This window comes from Sus scrofa, chromosome 9 (genome assembly GCF_054392235.1).
Source record: "Sus scrofa isolate SSC_HxYL_T2T_F1_AM1 chromosome 9, Sscrofa_HxYL_maternal_Yorkshire_Landrace_v2.0, whole genome shotgun sequence".
Taxonomy (NCBI): Eukaryota; Metazoa; Chordata; class Mammalia; order Artiodactyla; family Suidae; genus Sus; species Sus scrofa.
In genome coordinates, this window is record NC_139391.1 from 50,795,425 (window position 1) to 50,813,459 (window position 18,035).

The window sequence follows — 18,035 nt, forward strand, 5'->3', positions numbered from 1 at the left end:
CCTCTTCCTTGTTTTGGTTACTTGTTAATATTATTATTTATAGTATTTGGATGTTAGTGTTGAACAATTACTCTTGTAAATTCTGAAAAAAACCCAGTCAGAAGGGTACACATTTAATTACCTATGGTTGCATGTAATTACCTGTGGTTGTATGTCTTGGACTTAGCTCAGTTGATCCTACTTTAACTAAAAAAGAAAAAAAAAAAAGGAAAAGGGCAAATGATACTTCCCAATTTAAAAATGGGAAACTAAGGCTCAGACTAAGTGTTATCTGATAAAAAAAAATGACAGTAGCAGGCTTAAAATTCAGGTTTTCTGAATTTTAGTTTACTTTTCATTAATCAATGCTATTCTATGTGAGAAGGTTCAATACTAGAGTTCAGAAGATGTTATTTTCTTTGGCTGAATTGCCTGCTCTGGACCCTGACTACAATACCTTGCATTTGATGTAGCACAAAGCTTTTTCATCTTTTCCCACATATCTTTAATTCTGTGGTCCTCAAGCATGCCTTTCTCTGCATTGTGTCCAAGAGGTGAAAATGCCATTCTTAGTAAAGAAATTTCATGGTTTCCTGTGCAATAAGGTTTCAAGGTTTCTGGTGCCATAAGGACATAATTTTGTTGACTGCATCTCTCAAAACTTCCTTTACCTTTTCATTCCTTAGACTATAAATGAAGGGGTTCAGAAGAGGGGTCCCCATTATGGTGAGGACAGCTGTCACTTTGTCGAATTCCAGGGAATGACTCTGGCTGGGCCTCACATACATGAAGATGTTGCTCCCATAGGCAATGGAGACGACGGTGATGTGGGAAGCACAGGTGGAGAAGGCTTTCTGACGTCCCTGGGCGGAGGGGATGCGCAGGATGGTGGAAATGATGTAGGTGTAGGACACGGTGGTGAGCACCAGGGAGGTCAGGAGGACGAGGGAAGACAAGAGGAAGCTTATCATCTCAAGGAAATGAGTGTTGATGCAAGCCGCCTGTAGGAGAGGGGCGATGTCACAGAAGAAGTGATTAATCTCCTCAGAGCAGAAAGGCAACCTGGACAGCAGAATAACTGGGCAGAGCACGGACAGGAAGGCCCCCACCCAGCAGCCCAGGACCAGCAGGAGGCAGACCCTGCTGTTCATGATGATGGTATAGCGCAGGGGGTTGCAGATGGCCACATAGCGGTCAAAGGACATCACCACCAAGAGGATAAATTCCACTGTCCCCAGGAAGAAAAAGAAGTATGTTTGGGTGATGCAGCCTGCAAGGGAGATGGTCTTCCTGTCCTCTAGGAGACAGGCCAGCAGTTTTGGGGTAACCGAGGTAGTGTATAAAATGTCCAAAAACGACAAATTACTGAGGAAGAAGTACATTGGGGTTTGGAGGCGATTATCAGCCCATATTAGGGAGATGATGACCCCGTTTCCTGTTAGAGTAAGCATGTAAGTCACCAGGAGAACCGCAAAGAGGAAAACCTGCAGCTTGTGGAGGGCAGGGAAGGCAGTCAGGATGAACTCAGTCACTGTGGTCTGATTCTGCACCTCCATTGAATGCAGTGCAAGGCGGGCAACATGTCTCTGAAAAAAATGACAAAATATAAAGATGAAGTCAAGCTTAGGAGTTCCCTGGTGGCTCAACAAATTAAAGACCTAGCATTGTCACTTTTGTGGCATGGTTTCAATTCCTGGCTCAGGAATTTGCACAGGCTGGAGGAGTGGCAAAAAAAAAAAAAAAAAAAAAAAAAAAAAAGAAAGAAAGAAAAGAAAAAGAAAAGAAAGGAAGGAAAATCAGCTTAAATAAGTTTTCAACTGTCATTGATAAGATGCAGTAGAAAAATGTCTGACTGAAGAGTCGAGTGATTTGTTTTTATCCTGACTATGACCCTAATAAACATAGGATCTAAGATAAATGACATGAATTCTCTAAACTTAGTATTGTCATACTTAAAATTTTTAGTTGAATGAAAATAAAACTCTGGTTTTTATGATTTTACTCTTTTTAATACAGTTTTTCTTTCTTTTTCTAATTCAACATTCTTGAACTACTTTTTTCCAGCCAAGTTCTGTACGTAAGAGAGACCTACCTGAGAATCCAATTAATTTGGGAAATGGAGAAATGGAATGTGAATAAAGTTGAGTTACTTTTCTCAGAGTTTTTCAACTTTTAGGTATTGTGTAAATCACAGAGCAGAGAGCAATGAAATCTGGACAGTCAAATGAAAGGGAACTTGTATTTGTTTCTACTTACTTTTGCTATTAGTATTATGTGTTCACTATTAATGTAATATCTAGTTGGACACAAGTTATTTTGATGTAATGGTAATTGAATTCTCCATAAGCTTGCATCGTTTAATTTTTTAAATTTACTATGTGGTATAAATTTTTGAACATATGCAGTTATAAAAGTAGGTTAATGATACATGGTTCATAATTTGTGAAAGCAATTTTACATATTTTGAAAAACATTTTTGGGAAAATGGTCAACGTGTTTTCTTTTTTTCTTTTTTTTTTTGTGCTGCTTACGGGATGTGGAAGTTGAAGTCCCTGGGCCAGGGATTGAGCAAGTGCCAAAGGAGTGACCCGAGTAGCTGCAGTGACAATGTCAGATCCTTAACCAGGTGGACTGCAAGAAAACTCCAATCTGTTTCTCTTTTGTTCTTTGCAATAGTATATCTATGGCAGCATCCGGAATAAACTTTACCCCCCCATTCCCCAACTGATTTTTTTCCTTTTAAAAAGCTTTATTGAAACATAGTTGATTTACAATGTTGCGATATTTTCTGCTCTACCACAAAGTGATTCAGTTATACATATACACATATCTATTCTTCAGATTCTTTTCCCATGTAGGTTATCACAGAATATCCCAACTGATTCTTATAGGTCCTCTCAAATAGGACTCTTTACCACATATTCTTTTCAGCCATTTGATGATCAGGTTATTAACAGTAGTTCTAAAATTGATGCAGATAGTGTTGGAAGCACTCAGCTTAATCTTAATCTTTGTTGAACATCTGCTGCACATCTATAGAATGCAGTTGACCCACTGTCCTTTACTGTATTATTTTGTGACTAATCCTTTTGTTCTGAGTTAAAACAAGAAACTTACGAACTTTGAGCTGGGTTTTTCTTAGGCTTGGAGGCCACCTGGTTCCTCTTTAAAGGAGGTCATTTTCCTCAGGGTCTATCTGGAAGAGGTAACTTCTTGGTGCCCTTTGCCTTAAAGATATCTTTGCTGTTTTTTTCTGAACAAATTTCCATCTGAAAAGTTGGCTGTGACTTTTTATGATCCTGCATTTGCCTCTTGTTTCTATTCAGTACTCATTTATCCTACAAATCAAATTATCCTTATTTTAGTAGCAAGAGTTTTGTCTTCACCTTCCCTGTTTTAGATTAGGAAATACTGGTTTCTTAAAATTAGTTGATGTTTCTAAGTAAATAAACTTCTTTGCAAATGCATAATAGTTTCTGTCCATCTAAGAGTAATTTTTTAATATAATTGGATCTGAATAACCTGGCTTGCTGTTGAATTCAGCAGGAGAGGTCTTTTCAATTTCTTTTTAATCCTTGGCCCCAGTTTTTGCATCTACGAAAAAGAGTGTTGAAGAGTTCCTGTTGTGGCTCAGGGGAAATGAACTCAACTAGTGTCCATGAGGATGCCGGTTCGATCTCTGGCCTTGATCAGTGGGTTAAGGAGCCAGCGTTGCTGTGGCTGTAGTGTAGGCCAGCAGCTGAAGCTCCAGTTCGGCCCCTAACCTGGGAACTTCGATATGCCACTGGTGCAGCCCTAAAAAGCAAAAAAAAAAAAAAAAAAAAAGAGTATTGATTATCTATATAGTTCTTTTCAGTCTAAATATATCCTTTGTTTTCAACGAAGGCAGGTACAGTATCTGAGTCCCCTTTTTTGGGCACAAACAGTACTCATATTTTAAAAGAAATAAATCAGAATTGATGGCACTCCCCCCTTAAGCATGGGGTGATAGCTGCCCACATTAAGCACTGATAAGCTCAGTGGTCTGCATTTTCTTGTACCGAATACAGCTTTGATCATAATTTCTGCCTTCCTGGTGTGGGTCAACTTAGTTGATAGTGTGGGATTTATGTCGTTCTAGAAAACTGATTGCTGCACTGTTAATGCTGGGCATGGGGAAGGGATCCAGAAGATCTGATCTTTCAGGGTCTGTCTAGTGATGGAGAAGGTGACAAGAAGGCAAGAGTCTGGGATATAAGAGAGCAGTTTACAGTTACAAGGTGCATGATTCCATTTCTCTAATAATCTTCCAAATTGTTACAAAGCAGTTTGTTCCATCTTCCTTTAAATTATCAAAGGTCTCAGAAGAGCCTCACCTATTGAAATAGGGTTTTAGTACCAATAGGAATTCTTTCCACCACAAACATTCTTCTTCTTCTTCTTCTTCTTTTTTTTTTGGTGGTGGTGGTGTTGTCTTTTTTTGCCTTCATCACAGCCACAGCAATTTGGGATCTGTGTTGCATCTGCCATCTACACCACAGCTCACGGCAACTCCGGATCCTTAACCCACTGAGCAAGGCCAGGGATCGAACTTGCAACCTTATGGTTCCTAGTCGGATTCGTTAACCACTGAGCCATGACAGGAACTCTCACCACAAACATTCTAATATTCCCTTCTTACCCATTGCTCCTGCACCCAGATAATAAGCTTCCAAACTGTTTACTACAGCAAGGAAGGAATAACCATGTCTGGGTGGACAAGTATTAATGTTATTGTTGTTTAGTATAATAAGAGAATAGAGCACACGCTGCAGAGTAGAAATGCTCCAAGCTTCCCTTTTCTTTACCCCTCCCCACCTTCATCACTGACAACACTGGAGATCGATAGGTATCTTAAAAGAATACTGTGGATTCTCACAAAGCTGCCTCTCATCTATTCTCTTGTTTCTTTCATTTATCTAGTTAATTGTTTCCCCACCCCCATAATGTTCCCCACTTTCCTTCTTGCCTTTATGGTCTCTGATGGCCCCGGTAGGAGCTTGATTCCCCTCCTGTACTGTAAAATATGAACAATTCGATATCTTCAGAAGCATTATGCCTTTTTTTTTTTTTTTTTGCCACACCAGTGGCATGTGGAATTTCTCAGGGCAATGATCAAACCTGCGCCACAGCAGTGACATAAGCTGCGCGTTGACAATGCTGAATCCTTAATGCACTACGCTACAAGAGAACTCCAGTACTGTGCCATTTTTAATAACAAAAATCTTGGGTGGTTGAATATAAATAGAGTTGTTGTTTGCCGTGGGTGTCATAGGATGTGTAACTATGGGAAAAATGGCATGAGGGCTTTCTATTCTGTTGTATTTTGCTCAAATAAACTTCTCTGAGAAGAACTAAAGAAGTAGCTTTGGGAGTTCCCGTCGTGCTCAGTGGCTAACAAATTCAACTAGGAACCATGAGGTTGTAGGTTTGATCCCTGGCCTTCCTCAGTGGGTTAAGGATCTGGTGTTGCCATGAGCTATGGTGTAGGTTGCAGACACGGCTTGGATCCCACGGATCCCACGTTGCTGTGGCTGTGGCGTAGGCCGGTGGTTGCAGCTCTAATTAGACCCCTAGCCTGGGAACCTCCATATACCACGGGAGTGGCCCTAGAAAAGGCAAAAAGACAAAAAAAAAAAAAAAAAAAAGAAAGTAGCTTTGCTGTCCTCTGTGGAGTCTCTCAAGTTTATGGCAGTGAATAAAACCTGGCTTTGTGTTAGCCTTTTCTAGATGATCTCTGTGGCCTCACCATCCCATCCTTTCCAGGAGGAAAGGTTCTGGACCATGACAGTCAGTGTATAACAACTTAATTATAACCTTGTTAAATGAGGCCTTTTGAGGGGGGTATTTTTCCTCATTACCATTTCTGTGGATCTTTAAAATTTGCATAAAACCACATATTTACACATTCAATAATCCAGATTTAGGAAAATGTGGAATGATGGAAAGAGTATAGTATGTATTGGAATCAGAGAACCTGTGCTATATTTCTTCTTTGGCCACTTAGAACTCTGGGATTTTTTTTTTTTTTTTTTTTTTTTTCCAGGGCCATACCTGAAGCATATGGAAGTTCCCAGACTAGGGGTTGAATTGGAGCTGGATCTTTAACCCACTGGTCAAATCAGAGCAATGCTGGATCCTTAACTCACTGAGCAAGGCCACGGATCAAACCTGCACCCTTATGGGTATTAGTTGAGTTCATAATTTGCTGAGTCACAACAGGAATTCTGGGGTTTGTGATCTTTAATAAGACTCTCCCTCAACCTGAGTCTTATTCCTTATTTCTAAAATGAGGATAGTAGTAATGCCAGATTTAAGGTCCTAAGACAGAGCTACCACAGTGATTTATACTTATTAGTGTTCAATAAATTTTTAAGAATATAGGGTTGGGGAAGGAAGAATAGAGAAGGACAAAGAGGAGATCCCCTGGTGCCTCAGGGGTTAAGGATCTGGCATTGTCACTACTGTGGCAAAATATTGATCCCTGGCTAGCCAGGGAACTTCTATATGCCACAAACTTGGCCAGAGAGAGAGAGAGAGAGAGAGAGAGAGAGAGAGAGAGAGAGGAGTATTAAGATGTGGTGGGGATGGGGCAATCTGTGCTGCTATCAGTGAAATGTGAAAAAAGTTAACTATAACTGAGGTTACTTTAAAAATATGAATTTTCATAGTTATGGTAAAGCTAGTATATTCAACATCTACTGTCCCTAATTCTTTGGCACAGCAGTAACCGAACTTTATAAAATATACATGCAGAGGAATGTAGTAAGGTTCAGACTGTTTAAAATGTAACGTAGATAACTACATAATAATATATACTCACATCATACTCAAGTTGGTATTTCTTTCAAGTTGGTATTTCTCAAGTTGGTATTGATTTTGGGGTATTTTCTTCTTATGCCTCCATCCATTATTCTTTAAATTCTTTATTGCTTCAATTTTGAATTCCCTATAAATCTCTCTCAGCCCTAGTCTGAGCCTCTTCCCCTGAAGATACACATCCCTTCTTTCAAAACCACACCAAATGGTTATTCAGTTTTTGCTGAAGCACTTCATCCTCTTCCTTTGAAAGCAAACCCGTCCTTGTATAACCATGGTTTACTTCTCCCAGTTTTTTCTTATTCCCACAAAAAGTCTAAGTTTTGACTTATTATAAGCCCAAGTGTTACGTTAACCTTTAATCTTTTACTTTATACATTCAGTGAATCTTAATCTTAGAATATTTTCCTGAGTTTCAAGTAGCCTATATTCTGGATCACATTTTGCCAAGAAAGCAGAATGGCGAGTTTGGTAATGAAGGCAGACCCAAATGAATCAAGACAGTCTCTGTCTTCTAGTTTAGATCTCTGGCAAAAAAGACCGAAAGTCTTTCTGGCTGAAATCTTCCAAAGTATCAGATCTTTTTTTTCCCCCTCACTTGTAGGGAGGTAATTTTTTGTCCATTCACTTAATTTCTATGTCTTCTGTGGATCCATCCAGAAACTTGGAACTATTCAAAACCACAGACTATCAGATTAGAGGAGAACTAAAGGGATACGAGAGAGTCTGATCCTAAAATATTCTGCACCGTCTCTGCTGTGCAGAGTGATGTGAAACTCACTATTTTTTGAGGTCTTGATTTCTAGGAAAGTTCATATTTGTATTCTTTGAACTACCTAAACTTTCTTCATTTTTTTAAGTCTCTTTGTTCATTCATCAGACATATTGCAACTTGATATTAGGTATATCCACCTTATTCACTTTCTCCTGGAAATAATATTAGCTGCTGGGTATAAATGTGATTCCAGTTGGATGACTTGTTATATTTAAAGATTTTTATTCACATTTAGAGAGTTTGTTTAGAACGGCTCTTGGGATTCTGGCCTTAAAAAAGGTTAATTATTATTATTGTGATCATGGAATGTTAGAACTGAAGTAACTAATCACAGCAAGTTATGGTCTCCTGAGAGACTCTCTCGGGTGTTTATTTTATTTATTTGAGGAAAACTTAGAGATCTGCTTAAGCCACAATGAGCTAGAAATGTGGAAAACTTGAATTAAAAAATGTTCATAGTTATTGATAAGCTTTAAGGTGTTTTTCAAACTGAGGTTATTTATATGATATATGTCTATGTACATATTTTTAAAAGGTATTTTATGGAGATGTGATTTATACACAATAGGAACTTGTGGGGTTTTTTTTGCATACCTGTGGCATGAAGAAGTTTCTGGGGCAAGGACCAGAACCTTAACCTGCTGGGCCACCAGGTAACTCTAATAGGAACTTTTAAGGGTATAATTTGTTGATTTTGACAAACGTATACAGTCATGTAGCTACCACCACCATTATACTAATGGTTTAAAATATTTATTTGACCTTAAACATTTCTTGCAACCTTTCATAAGTAAATGCTATTACCTCCTTACTTCAGCACCAGTCAGGGTAATTTTGCATTTTCTATTTTTTTTCCCTAAATTTTTGAATATAAAAGCAACATTCAGCATGTAGTTTTCATTTTTTTTCACTAATCTGATAGTTTGAGATTTATCTGAGTGCTTTAGTCATCATGGACACCTGAATTGTTTTCATTTTTTTGTCGTTATGAGTAAAGCTTCAAAGAACATTTGAATTAATGGTTTTTTGGTTTTTGTCTTTTAGAGCTGCACCTGCGGCATATGGAGGTTCTCAGGCTAGGGGTCTAACCAGAGCTAGAGCCACTGGCCTATGCCAGAGCCACAGCAATGCAGGATCTGAGCCACATCTGCAGCCTACACCACAGCTCACGGCAACGCCGGATCCTTAACCCACTGAGCGAGGCCAGGGATCGAACCCGCAACCCCATGGTTCCTGGTCAGTGGTTCCCACTGAGCCACGACGGGAACTCCCAGTCTTTTCTTCTTGAAGGAATTTTAGTGCATCTGGAGTAACATCACTTAATTTATTTATTTTTCATTTTTCTTGAGGTATAAATGACAAAAGTGTATGTAGTTAAATTGTATAGTGTGATGATTTTGCATACACGTCCTTTGTGAAATGAATATCACAATTGAGTTAATTAACACATTCTTCACCTCACATAGTTACGATTTTTGTGTGTCTGAGATGCTTAAGGTCTCCCTTCTTAGAAAATATCAGGCATGCAATACAATATTATAAACTATAGTTATCTGTACGCTAGATACCCAGAGCTTTTTTGTCTTATAACTGAAGGTTTATGTCTTTTGACCAGCATCTTCTCATCTCCTTATCCTCCAGGCACTGATAACCACCATTCTTCTCTCTGTTTTAATGAATTTTTTTATTGTTTTTATGAATTTGATTTATTTTTTATTCCACCTATAAGTGAGATCATATAGTTTTTATCTTTCTTCTTCTGGCTAATTTTACTTAGTGTAATGTCCTCTGAGTTTCATCCCTGTTGCTGCAAAAGTCAGGATTTCCTTCTTTTTAGAGGGTGAATAAGTAATAATATTGTCTATCAGTCTCTCTCACATACCTATCTTTCTACCTATCATCTATCTCTCTCTCACTCTCTCTTTTTTTTTTTTTTTGCTTTTTAGGGCCTCACTCATGGCAGAAGGAGGTTCCCAGGCTAGGGGTTGAATCAGAGCTGTAGCTGTTGGCCTACACCATAACCACAGCAATGTAGGATCCGAGCTGCGTCTGTGACCTACACAGGAGCTCACGGCAATAATGGATCCATAAACCACTGATCTATCTCATCTTCTTTATCCATTCATCCATCAAAGGACACTTCTGTTGTTTCCGGATCTTGGCTAATGAATATGAAATTGCAGCTATCTCTTTGATATATTTCAATATATTTTGAGATACTGATTTTGTTTTCTTTGAATGCATACCCAAGAGTGGAATTTCTGGATATTATGGTTGTTTTATTTTATATTTTTGAGGGTCCTCCAGACTGTTTTCTATAGTGCCTGTATCAATTTACATGCCCATCAACAATGCTCAAGGGTTCCCTTTTTCCACATGCTTGTCAACACTTGTCATCTGTTGTCTTTTTTGATGAATACCGTCCTAAGAGGGGTGAGGCGATAACTCATTGTGGTTTTGATTTGCTTTCCCTAATGATTAGTGATGTTGAGCACCTTCTCATGTTCTTGTTGGTTATTTGCGTGCCTTCTTTGGAGAAAAGGCCATTTAAGTATGTAAAACAAGAATATCACTTGCCATCCGGTTCTACAAAGATTAAGTCATTAAGTCACCTTCAACCATAGTGTATGCTGAATTGTACATAATCCTTAGCCAAAATCACCACAATCCCGGCCTCTACTCCTAACCCTTTGGAGCAGATCCTCAGAGCTATTTGAGAGGCTGTCTCCTGGGTAATAGTCCTCAGTAAGTCCTAGAATAAAACTGAAACTCAAGTTCTCACATTGTGCATTTTAAAAAATTTTTACTTCTGTCGACCATTACTTTGCCCATTTTAAAATTGGGTTGGGAGAGTTCCCACAGTGGTGTGGTCTGGCATTGCCGAAATGGTGGCTTAGGTCTCAGCTGCAGTTTGGATTTGATCCATAGCCTGGGAACTTCCATATGCTGCAAGTGTAGCCAAAAAAAAAAAGGTTATATTTTTTATTTTGCTATTGTGTTGTATTATGGATATTAACATCTCATGAGATATGTGTTGTGCAAATATTTTCTTCTATTCTATAGGTTGCCTTTTAACCCTATCAATTGCTTCCTTTGCTTTGCAGACCTTTTAGTTTTATGTAGACTTATTTATTTTTGCATTTATTGCCTGTGCGTTTGGTTTAATGTCCCCCGCCCCAAATCTTGCCAAGACCAATGTCAAAGTGCTTTTCCCTTATGTTTTTTTCCAAGAGTTTTATGGTTTTGGTCTACATTAATGTCTTTAATTTTGAGTTAATTTTTGTGAGTGGTATAAGATAGTGATCCAGTTTCATTCTATTGCATGCGGATATCCAGTTTTCCAATATCAATTTTGAAGAGACTATTCATTACCATTATGTGTTTTTGGGACCCTTGTCAAAGATTAGTTGACTGTATATGTATAGGTTTGTATCTGAGCTTTGAATTTTGTTTCATCAATCCAGGTTTGTTTTTAATGACAGTATACCACATTGTTTTGAGTATTATAGCTTTGTGAGACAGTTGGAAACTAGCAATTGTGATGCTTGATGACTCTTGCTTTGTTCTTCTTTCTTGACATTTCTCATCTCTTTGTGGTCTTTTGTGGTTTCTTACAAATTTTAAGATTTTTTTTTCTATTTTTTTGTGAAAAATGCCAATAGAATTTGATAGTGATTGTATTCAATCTATAGATCAGTTTGCTTGGTATGGATATATTAGTATTAATTCTTCTAACCCATGAGAAATATTAATATTAATTCTTCTAACCCATAAGAAATATACATCTTTTATTTGTGTTTTCTTCATTGTTTAAAAATATCTTATAGTTTTCAGGGTACAGGTTCTTAAACTCTTTTTATTTTATTTTTTAGTCTTTTTGCTATTTCTTGGGCCACTTCTGTGGCATATGGAGGTTCCCAGGCTAGGGGTCAAATCGGAGCTGTAGCCACAGGCCTACGCCAGAGCCACAGCAACGCAGGATCCGAGCCGCGTCTGCAACCTACACCACAACTCACGGCAATGCCGGATCGTTAACCCACTGAGCAAGGCCAGGGACCGAACCTGCAACCTCATGGTTCCTAGTCAGATTCGTTAACCACTGAGCCACGACAGGAACTCCCTTAAACTCTTTTTAAATATTTAGTCCTATGTATTTTCTTCTTTTTGGTATTATTGTGAATGGAGTTGTCTTCTTAATTTCTCTCTTTGTTTTTTTTTTATTATTCAGTCTTTTTTTTTCATTTTTTTATTACTCAAATGAATTTATCACATCAGTATTAATTTCTCTTTCTAACAGTTCATTTCAGGGTATAAAAATGCAACTATTGGAGTTCCCATTGTAGCTCAGCTGGTTAAGGACCCAATGTTGTATCTGTGAGGATGCAGGTTTGATCCCTGGCCTTGCTCAGTGGGTTAAGGATCCAGCATTATTGCAAGCTGTGGTGTTGGTTGAAGTTGTGTTTTGGACCCAGTGTTGCTGTGGCTGTGGCATAGGCCTGCAGCTGTAGCTCTCATGCAACTCCTAGCCTGGGAACTTCCATATGCTGCAGGTATGGCTGTAAAAGAAAAAAAAAGGGGGACTATTTTGTACATTGATTTTGTTTCCTGAAACTTCATTGCATTCATTTATTCATTCCAACAGTTTTTTTTGTGGATTCTTTAGAATTTTCTAAATATAAGACCATCTCTTCTGCAAACAGAGGCGATTCTATTTTTTTCTTGATTTTGATGATTTTATTTTTGTTATGTAACTTTTCTGGCTAGACTTCAGTTTTATGCTAGATAGACATGGCAAAATGGGCAGCAACGATGGATCATTTAACCCATTGACCAAGGCCAGGGATCAAACCCGCATCCTCATGGGTACTAGTCAGGTTCTTAACTTGCTCAGTCTCATGTAATGATACTTGTGACTACAGTTAGTAATCACATGGGTAATCCAGGATAATCTCCCTATCTCAAGATATTTATCAAATCTGCAAAATCCTTTTACCATATACATTCTATATGATACTTAGATTCATAGGCATCAGAGATTGGGTCCAGACATCTTTGGGGGCCATTATTCAGCCTACCACAAGATATTTGGGAAAAAAAAAACTAATAATACAGAGCTCATATAACCCCAAAGAAAGGCAGAGGGAGAGCAAAAATTCAGAGGGAAGAGAATGCCTGCTTGTATTTTTAAGGATTTCTAGTTCTGATTCTAGTCCTTTAGCACATCTTGCTGTTTCTTACCTTCTGTGATTTCATGTGGCACTCTTGATTATTATTATAATAAATACTCATTTTACATAAGCCAGCTAGATTATTTTTCTGCTTTTATTTTCCCCCAACCAATGAATGCTAGGATACCATTTCTTCTGTAGATGGTAGCCACATTTTCTAGTTGCCATAGATGATCGGTCTAGACTTGAAACCAGCAGAACATGTTCTCAGAACTTAGTAAAGTGTAGGTTCTTCTGTCTCAGCACAGAAAGAATACAGCGAGAAGAAGAGTGACAGGTAAGGAAAGAGTTTATTAGTATAGGACGCTTGTAAGAAATACAAATGATTGGGTAAGAGGATGCTGTGCCGAGAACTTCGTAGGCTTCAGTTTTATAATCAAAGGAATGGAGAGGGGAGAAGACTAACTTCTTTCTCATTCTTGAATAGACATCAAGCCTCCATCATCAGCTTCTCCTCCATGTAGGGCAAAGGAGTTTTCTTGTTGGGTCAAACTGGGACTACCGTGGAAAAATGGAAATGAGCAAAAAGGCAGTAGCATATATATGAAGTATGGTAAGTCATCTCAGGTTTCAGTATAATGCCACTTTTCCTATATTTTTGTTTTTAGTGTGTGTGGAGAAGAATGCCCTAGGCATCATTAACTTACTATCTTCACTGGGCAGGATGTGGGTCTCATTCCACTATCGTTTATTGTTTGGGGGCATGGCTCATGCTTCTGCTGCATGGTTTTGTTTCCAAGCAAGCCTCCTTTCTTGAGTGGTCATTAACTTAGAGGGGTTTCCCATACTTTTTTCTACCTACAGTCCCCTATTGGGATTAATTATATGATCACTTAATTTGTCACTTTGTACCTATCAGATTCATTGTCAGTTACTGCCTCTGAATAATTGATTTTCCTTTCAAAGCCATTGCCTCTCACATTCTATTCTGACTGCATCCAGGTCTGCCCTGATCTGCTTGTCCTTAGATGGTTAGAGCAGGCAGGGAATGCTCTTGTCTCAGAAAAAGTGGATAACTTTCATGTTAACTTCTGTTTCCCATTTCAAATATTGTCCCATTCCACATTTCATGATATAAAGAAGTACAAGTAGACTGGAATTCACAAGTATCTGTATATCTATATTCAAAACTAGTTGTGGAGTTTGATACAAGTTGCTTAACCTCAATGAACCACAGTTTTCTCATCTGTAAAGTGAAGATAATAGTATCAGCATCTCAAGTTTGTTAAGAGGATTAAATGAGATATATATGTACCTTTTTAAGTACAAGTACACCTATTTAAGTACATTTAACAACTGAAATACGTTACTTCTCTTCCTTGCTATGATGTTGTCATAATTATCTATAGTATTTGGCTATCAGGGGTGAAGTCAATTATCTTGAAAATTACGAAAAAAACTTCAACTACATGTGGTTGCATTTCTTAGACTATTTTGGTTAACCCTACTTTAACAAAAAGAAAAAGGAAAAGTATAAACTATATTCCCCACTTTACAGCTGGGAAACTAAGGTTCAAATAGGATAAGTATCATCTGATAAAAAAAATGATATAGCAAGGCTTAAAATTTAGGTTTTCTGCCTTTGATATTTTTCTTTTTCTTTCTTTTTTTGGGGGGCCACACCCCTGGTATTTGGAAATTCTCTGGCCAGGGTTTGAACCTGCATTACAGTTTCGACCTGTGCCACAGCTGCAGCAATGCTGGATCCTTAACCTGCTGGGCCAAAAGGGAACTTCTCAGTATTTTTCTTTAACCAATGATATTCTGTGGGTGAGAAGGTCCAATAAAAGTATTCAGAGCATGTTATTTTCTTTATGGCTCAATTGCTTCCTCTGGACCCTGACTACAGTACTTTGCATCTTATGTGAATGAAGCTTTTTCATACTTTTTTGTTTTTGTTTTTGTTTTGTTTTGTTTTGCTTTGAGGGTTGCACCTGTAGCATATGGAAGTTCCCAAACTAGGGGTTGAATCGGAGATGCAGTTACCAGCCTACACCACAGCCAAAGCAAGATGGGATCCTAGTCGAGCCCTATCTGCAACCTATACCACGGATAACAGTAACACTGGGTCCGTAATTCACTGAGCAAGGCCAGGGATGGAACCTGTATCCTCATGGATACTAGTCAGGTTCGCACTGAGCTGAGCCACAACGGGAACTCCTCTTTCCACATGTCTTGATGCTATGGTCTCTGAGCATGCCTTTCTCCACATTGTGTCCAAGAATTGAAAATGCCATTCCTTTTTTTTTTTTTTTTTCCAGCTGCGTCTGCAGCGTGTGAAAGACGAGAGCCACTGCAACGACAATGCCGGATCCTTTACTCACTGCCACACAAGGTAACTCGAAGATGCCATTCTTAGCAAACAGAGTTTCATGGTTTCCTGTGCAATAAGGTTTCAAGGTTTCTGGTGCCATAAAGACATAATTTTGTTGCCTGCATCTCTCAAAACTTCCTTCACTGTTTCATTCCTTAGACTATAAATGAAGGGGTTCAGAAGAGGGGTCCCCATTATGGTGAGGACAGCTGTCACTTTGTCGAATTCCAGGGAATGATTCTGGCTGGGCCTCACATACATGAAGATGTTGCTCCCGTAGGCAATGGAGACGACGGTGATGTGGGAAGCACAGGTGGAGAAGGCTTTCTGACGTCCCTGGGCGGAGGGGATGCGCAGGATGGTGGAAATGATGTAGGTGTAGGACACGGTGGTGAGCACCAGGGAGGTCAGGAGGACGAGGGAAGACAAGAGGAAGCTTATCATCTCAAGGAAATGAGTGTTGATGCAAGCCGCCTGTAGGAGAGGGGCGATGTCACAGAAGAAGTGATTAATCTCCTCAGAGCAGAAAGGCAACCTGGACAGCAGAATAACTGGGCAGAGCACGGACAGGAAGGCCCCCACCCAGCAGCCCAGGACCAGCAGGAGGCAGACCCTGCTGTTCATGATGATGGTATAGCGCAGGGGGTTGCAGATGGCCACATAGCGGTCAAAGGACATCACCACCAAGAGGATAAATTCCACTGTCCCCAGGAAGAAAAAGAAGTATGTTTGGGTGATGCAGCCTGCAAGGGAGATGGTCTTCCTGTCCTCTAGGAGACAGGCCAGCAGTTTTGGGGTAACCGAGGTAGTGTATAAAATGTCCAAAAACGACAAATTACTGAGGAAGAAGTACATTGGGGTTTGGAGGCGATTATCAGCCCATATTAGGGAGATGATGACCCCGTTTCCTGTTAGAGTAAGCATGTAAGTCACCAGGAGAACCGCAAAGAGGAAAACCTGCAGCTTGTGGAGGGCAGGGAAGGCAGTCAGGATGAACTCAGTCACTGTGGTCTGATTCTGCACCTCCATTGAATGCAGTGCAAGGCGGGCAACCTGTCTCTGAAAAAAAAATATAGAATATAAAGATGAAAATCAGCTTAAATAGGTTTTTAGTTGTCAATATCATTGAAAAGATGTAGTAGAAAAAAGTCCGAATGAAGAATCAAGAGTGATATGTTTGTCACCCTGTCTCTGACCTTAATAAATGCAGAACCTTGGATCAATAACATGAATTCTCTAAACTCAGTATTTTCATATTTAAAATTTTTGGTTGAATATTGCATGTCTACAGAATACAGTTTACTCACTGTCCTTTGTTGTATTATTATGTGACTAATTCTTTAGTTTCAAGTTAAAACAAGAAACTTTTGGACACTGAGTTTGGTTCTTTCTAGGCTTGGAGCCCAACTAATTCTTCTTTAAAGGAGGTCATTTTCCTTAGGCTTTATATGGGTAAGTAACTCCAAGCTGCTGTTTTTGCCTTAATTTTTTTTGTGTGTGTGAACAAATTTCCATTTGAAGAGTTGGCTGTGACTTTTTGTGGTCCTGTAGTTTCTTCTTTATTTCTATTAAATATTCATCATCTTATGTATCAACTTATCCTTTTATTTTAATAGTAAGACTTTCATCTTCACCTTTTTGTTCAAGTCAGGACATATTGCTTTCTCAGAATTATGTGACATTTCTAAGCTGTTTGTTAAGTAAACTCCTTTACAAATGCATAGTGTGGTTTCTGTCCATCTCTAGGAGTAATTCTGGGATAAACTGGATCTGAATAACCTGGCTTGCTGTTGAATTTAGTAGGAGAGCTCGTTTTACTTTCTGTTTAATCCTTGGCTCCAGTTTCTACATCTACAAAAAAGAATATTGAAGATTTCCCGTCGTGGCGCAGTGGTTAACGAATCTGACTAGGAACCATGAGGTTGCGGGTTTGATCCCTGGCCTTGCTCAGTGGGTTAAGGCTCTGGTGTTGCTGTAAGCTGTGGTGTAGGTTGCAGACGTGGCTCAGATCCTGCGTTGCTGTTGCTCTGGCGTAGGCTGGTGGGTACAGCTCTGATTCGACTCCTAGCCTGGGAACTTCCATATGCCGTGAGAGCGGCCCAAGAAAATGGCAAAAAGACCAAAAAAAAAAAAAAAAAAAAAAATTGAACATCTACATATTCCTTTTTAGTCTACATCCTTTGTTTTCAATGAAAGCAGGTACAGTATCTATTTGAGTCCCCTTTCTTTGGGCACAAACAGCACTCATATTTTAAAAGAAATAAATCAGAATTGATGGCACTCCCCCCTTAAGCATGGGGTGATAGCTGCCCACATTAAGCACTGATAAGCTCAGTGGTCTGCATTTTCTTGTACTGAATACAGCTTTGATCATAATTTCTGCCTTCCTGGTGTGGGTCAACTTAGTTGATAGTGTGGGATTTATGTCGTTCTAGAAAACTGATTGCTGCACTGTTAATGCTGGGCATGGGGAAGGGATCCAGAAGATCTGATCTTTCAGGGTCTGTCTAGTGATGGAGAAGGTGACAAGAAGGCAAGAGTCTGGGATATAAGAGAGCAGTTTACAGTTACAAGGTGCATGATTCCATTTCTCTAATAATCTTCCAAATTGTTACAAAGCAGTTTGTTCCATCTTCCTTTAAATTATCAAAGGTCTCCAAAGAGTCTGGCCTATTGAAATAGGGTCTTGGTACCAGTAGGAATCGTTTCCACCACAAATATTCTAATATTCACTTCTCACCCACTGGTCCTGTACCTAGATAATAAGCTTCCAAACTGTTTACTACAGCAAGAAAGGAATAACCCTGTCAGGATGGACCAGTATTAATGTTATTGTGGTTTAGAATAATAATGGAACAGAGCACACTCTGTAGAGAAGTAAAAATGCTTTAAAATTCCCTTT

The 18,035-nt window shown here is 39.0% G+C and overlaps 2 protein-coding genes across 2 annotated transcripts; both read right to left on the reverse strand.

Annotated features, from left to right (window-relative positions):
• Positions 1-587: 587 nt before the first annotated feature.
• Positions 588-1,538, reverse strand: LOC100513559 (olfactory receptor 6M1-like). Its single transcript, XM_003129983.4, has one exon. It carries the CDS (start codon positions 1,533-1,535, stop codon positions 588-590), a length of 948 nt encoding a protein of 315 aa, XP_003130031.4. The 5' UTR covers positions 1,536-1,538.
• A 13,676-nt stretch (positions 1,539-15,214) lies between these two features.
• On the reverse strand, positions 15,215-16,165 carry LOC100524388 (olfactory receptor 6M1-like). Its single transcript, XM_021063951.2, has one exon. The coding sequence runs from the start codon at positions 16,160-16,162 to the stop codon at positions 15,215-15,217; it is 948 nt and encodes a 315-aa protein (XP_020919610.1). The 5' UTR covers positions 16,163-16,165.
• Positions 16,166-18,035: the final 1,870 nt, after the last annotated feature.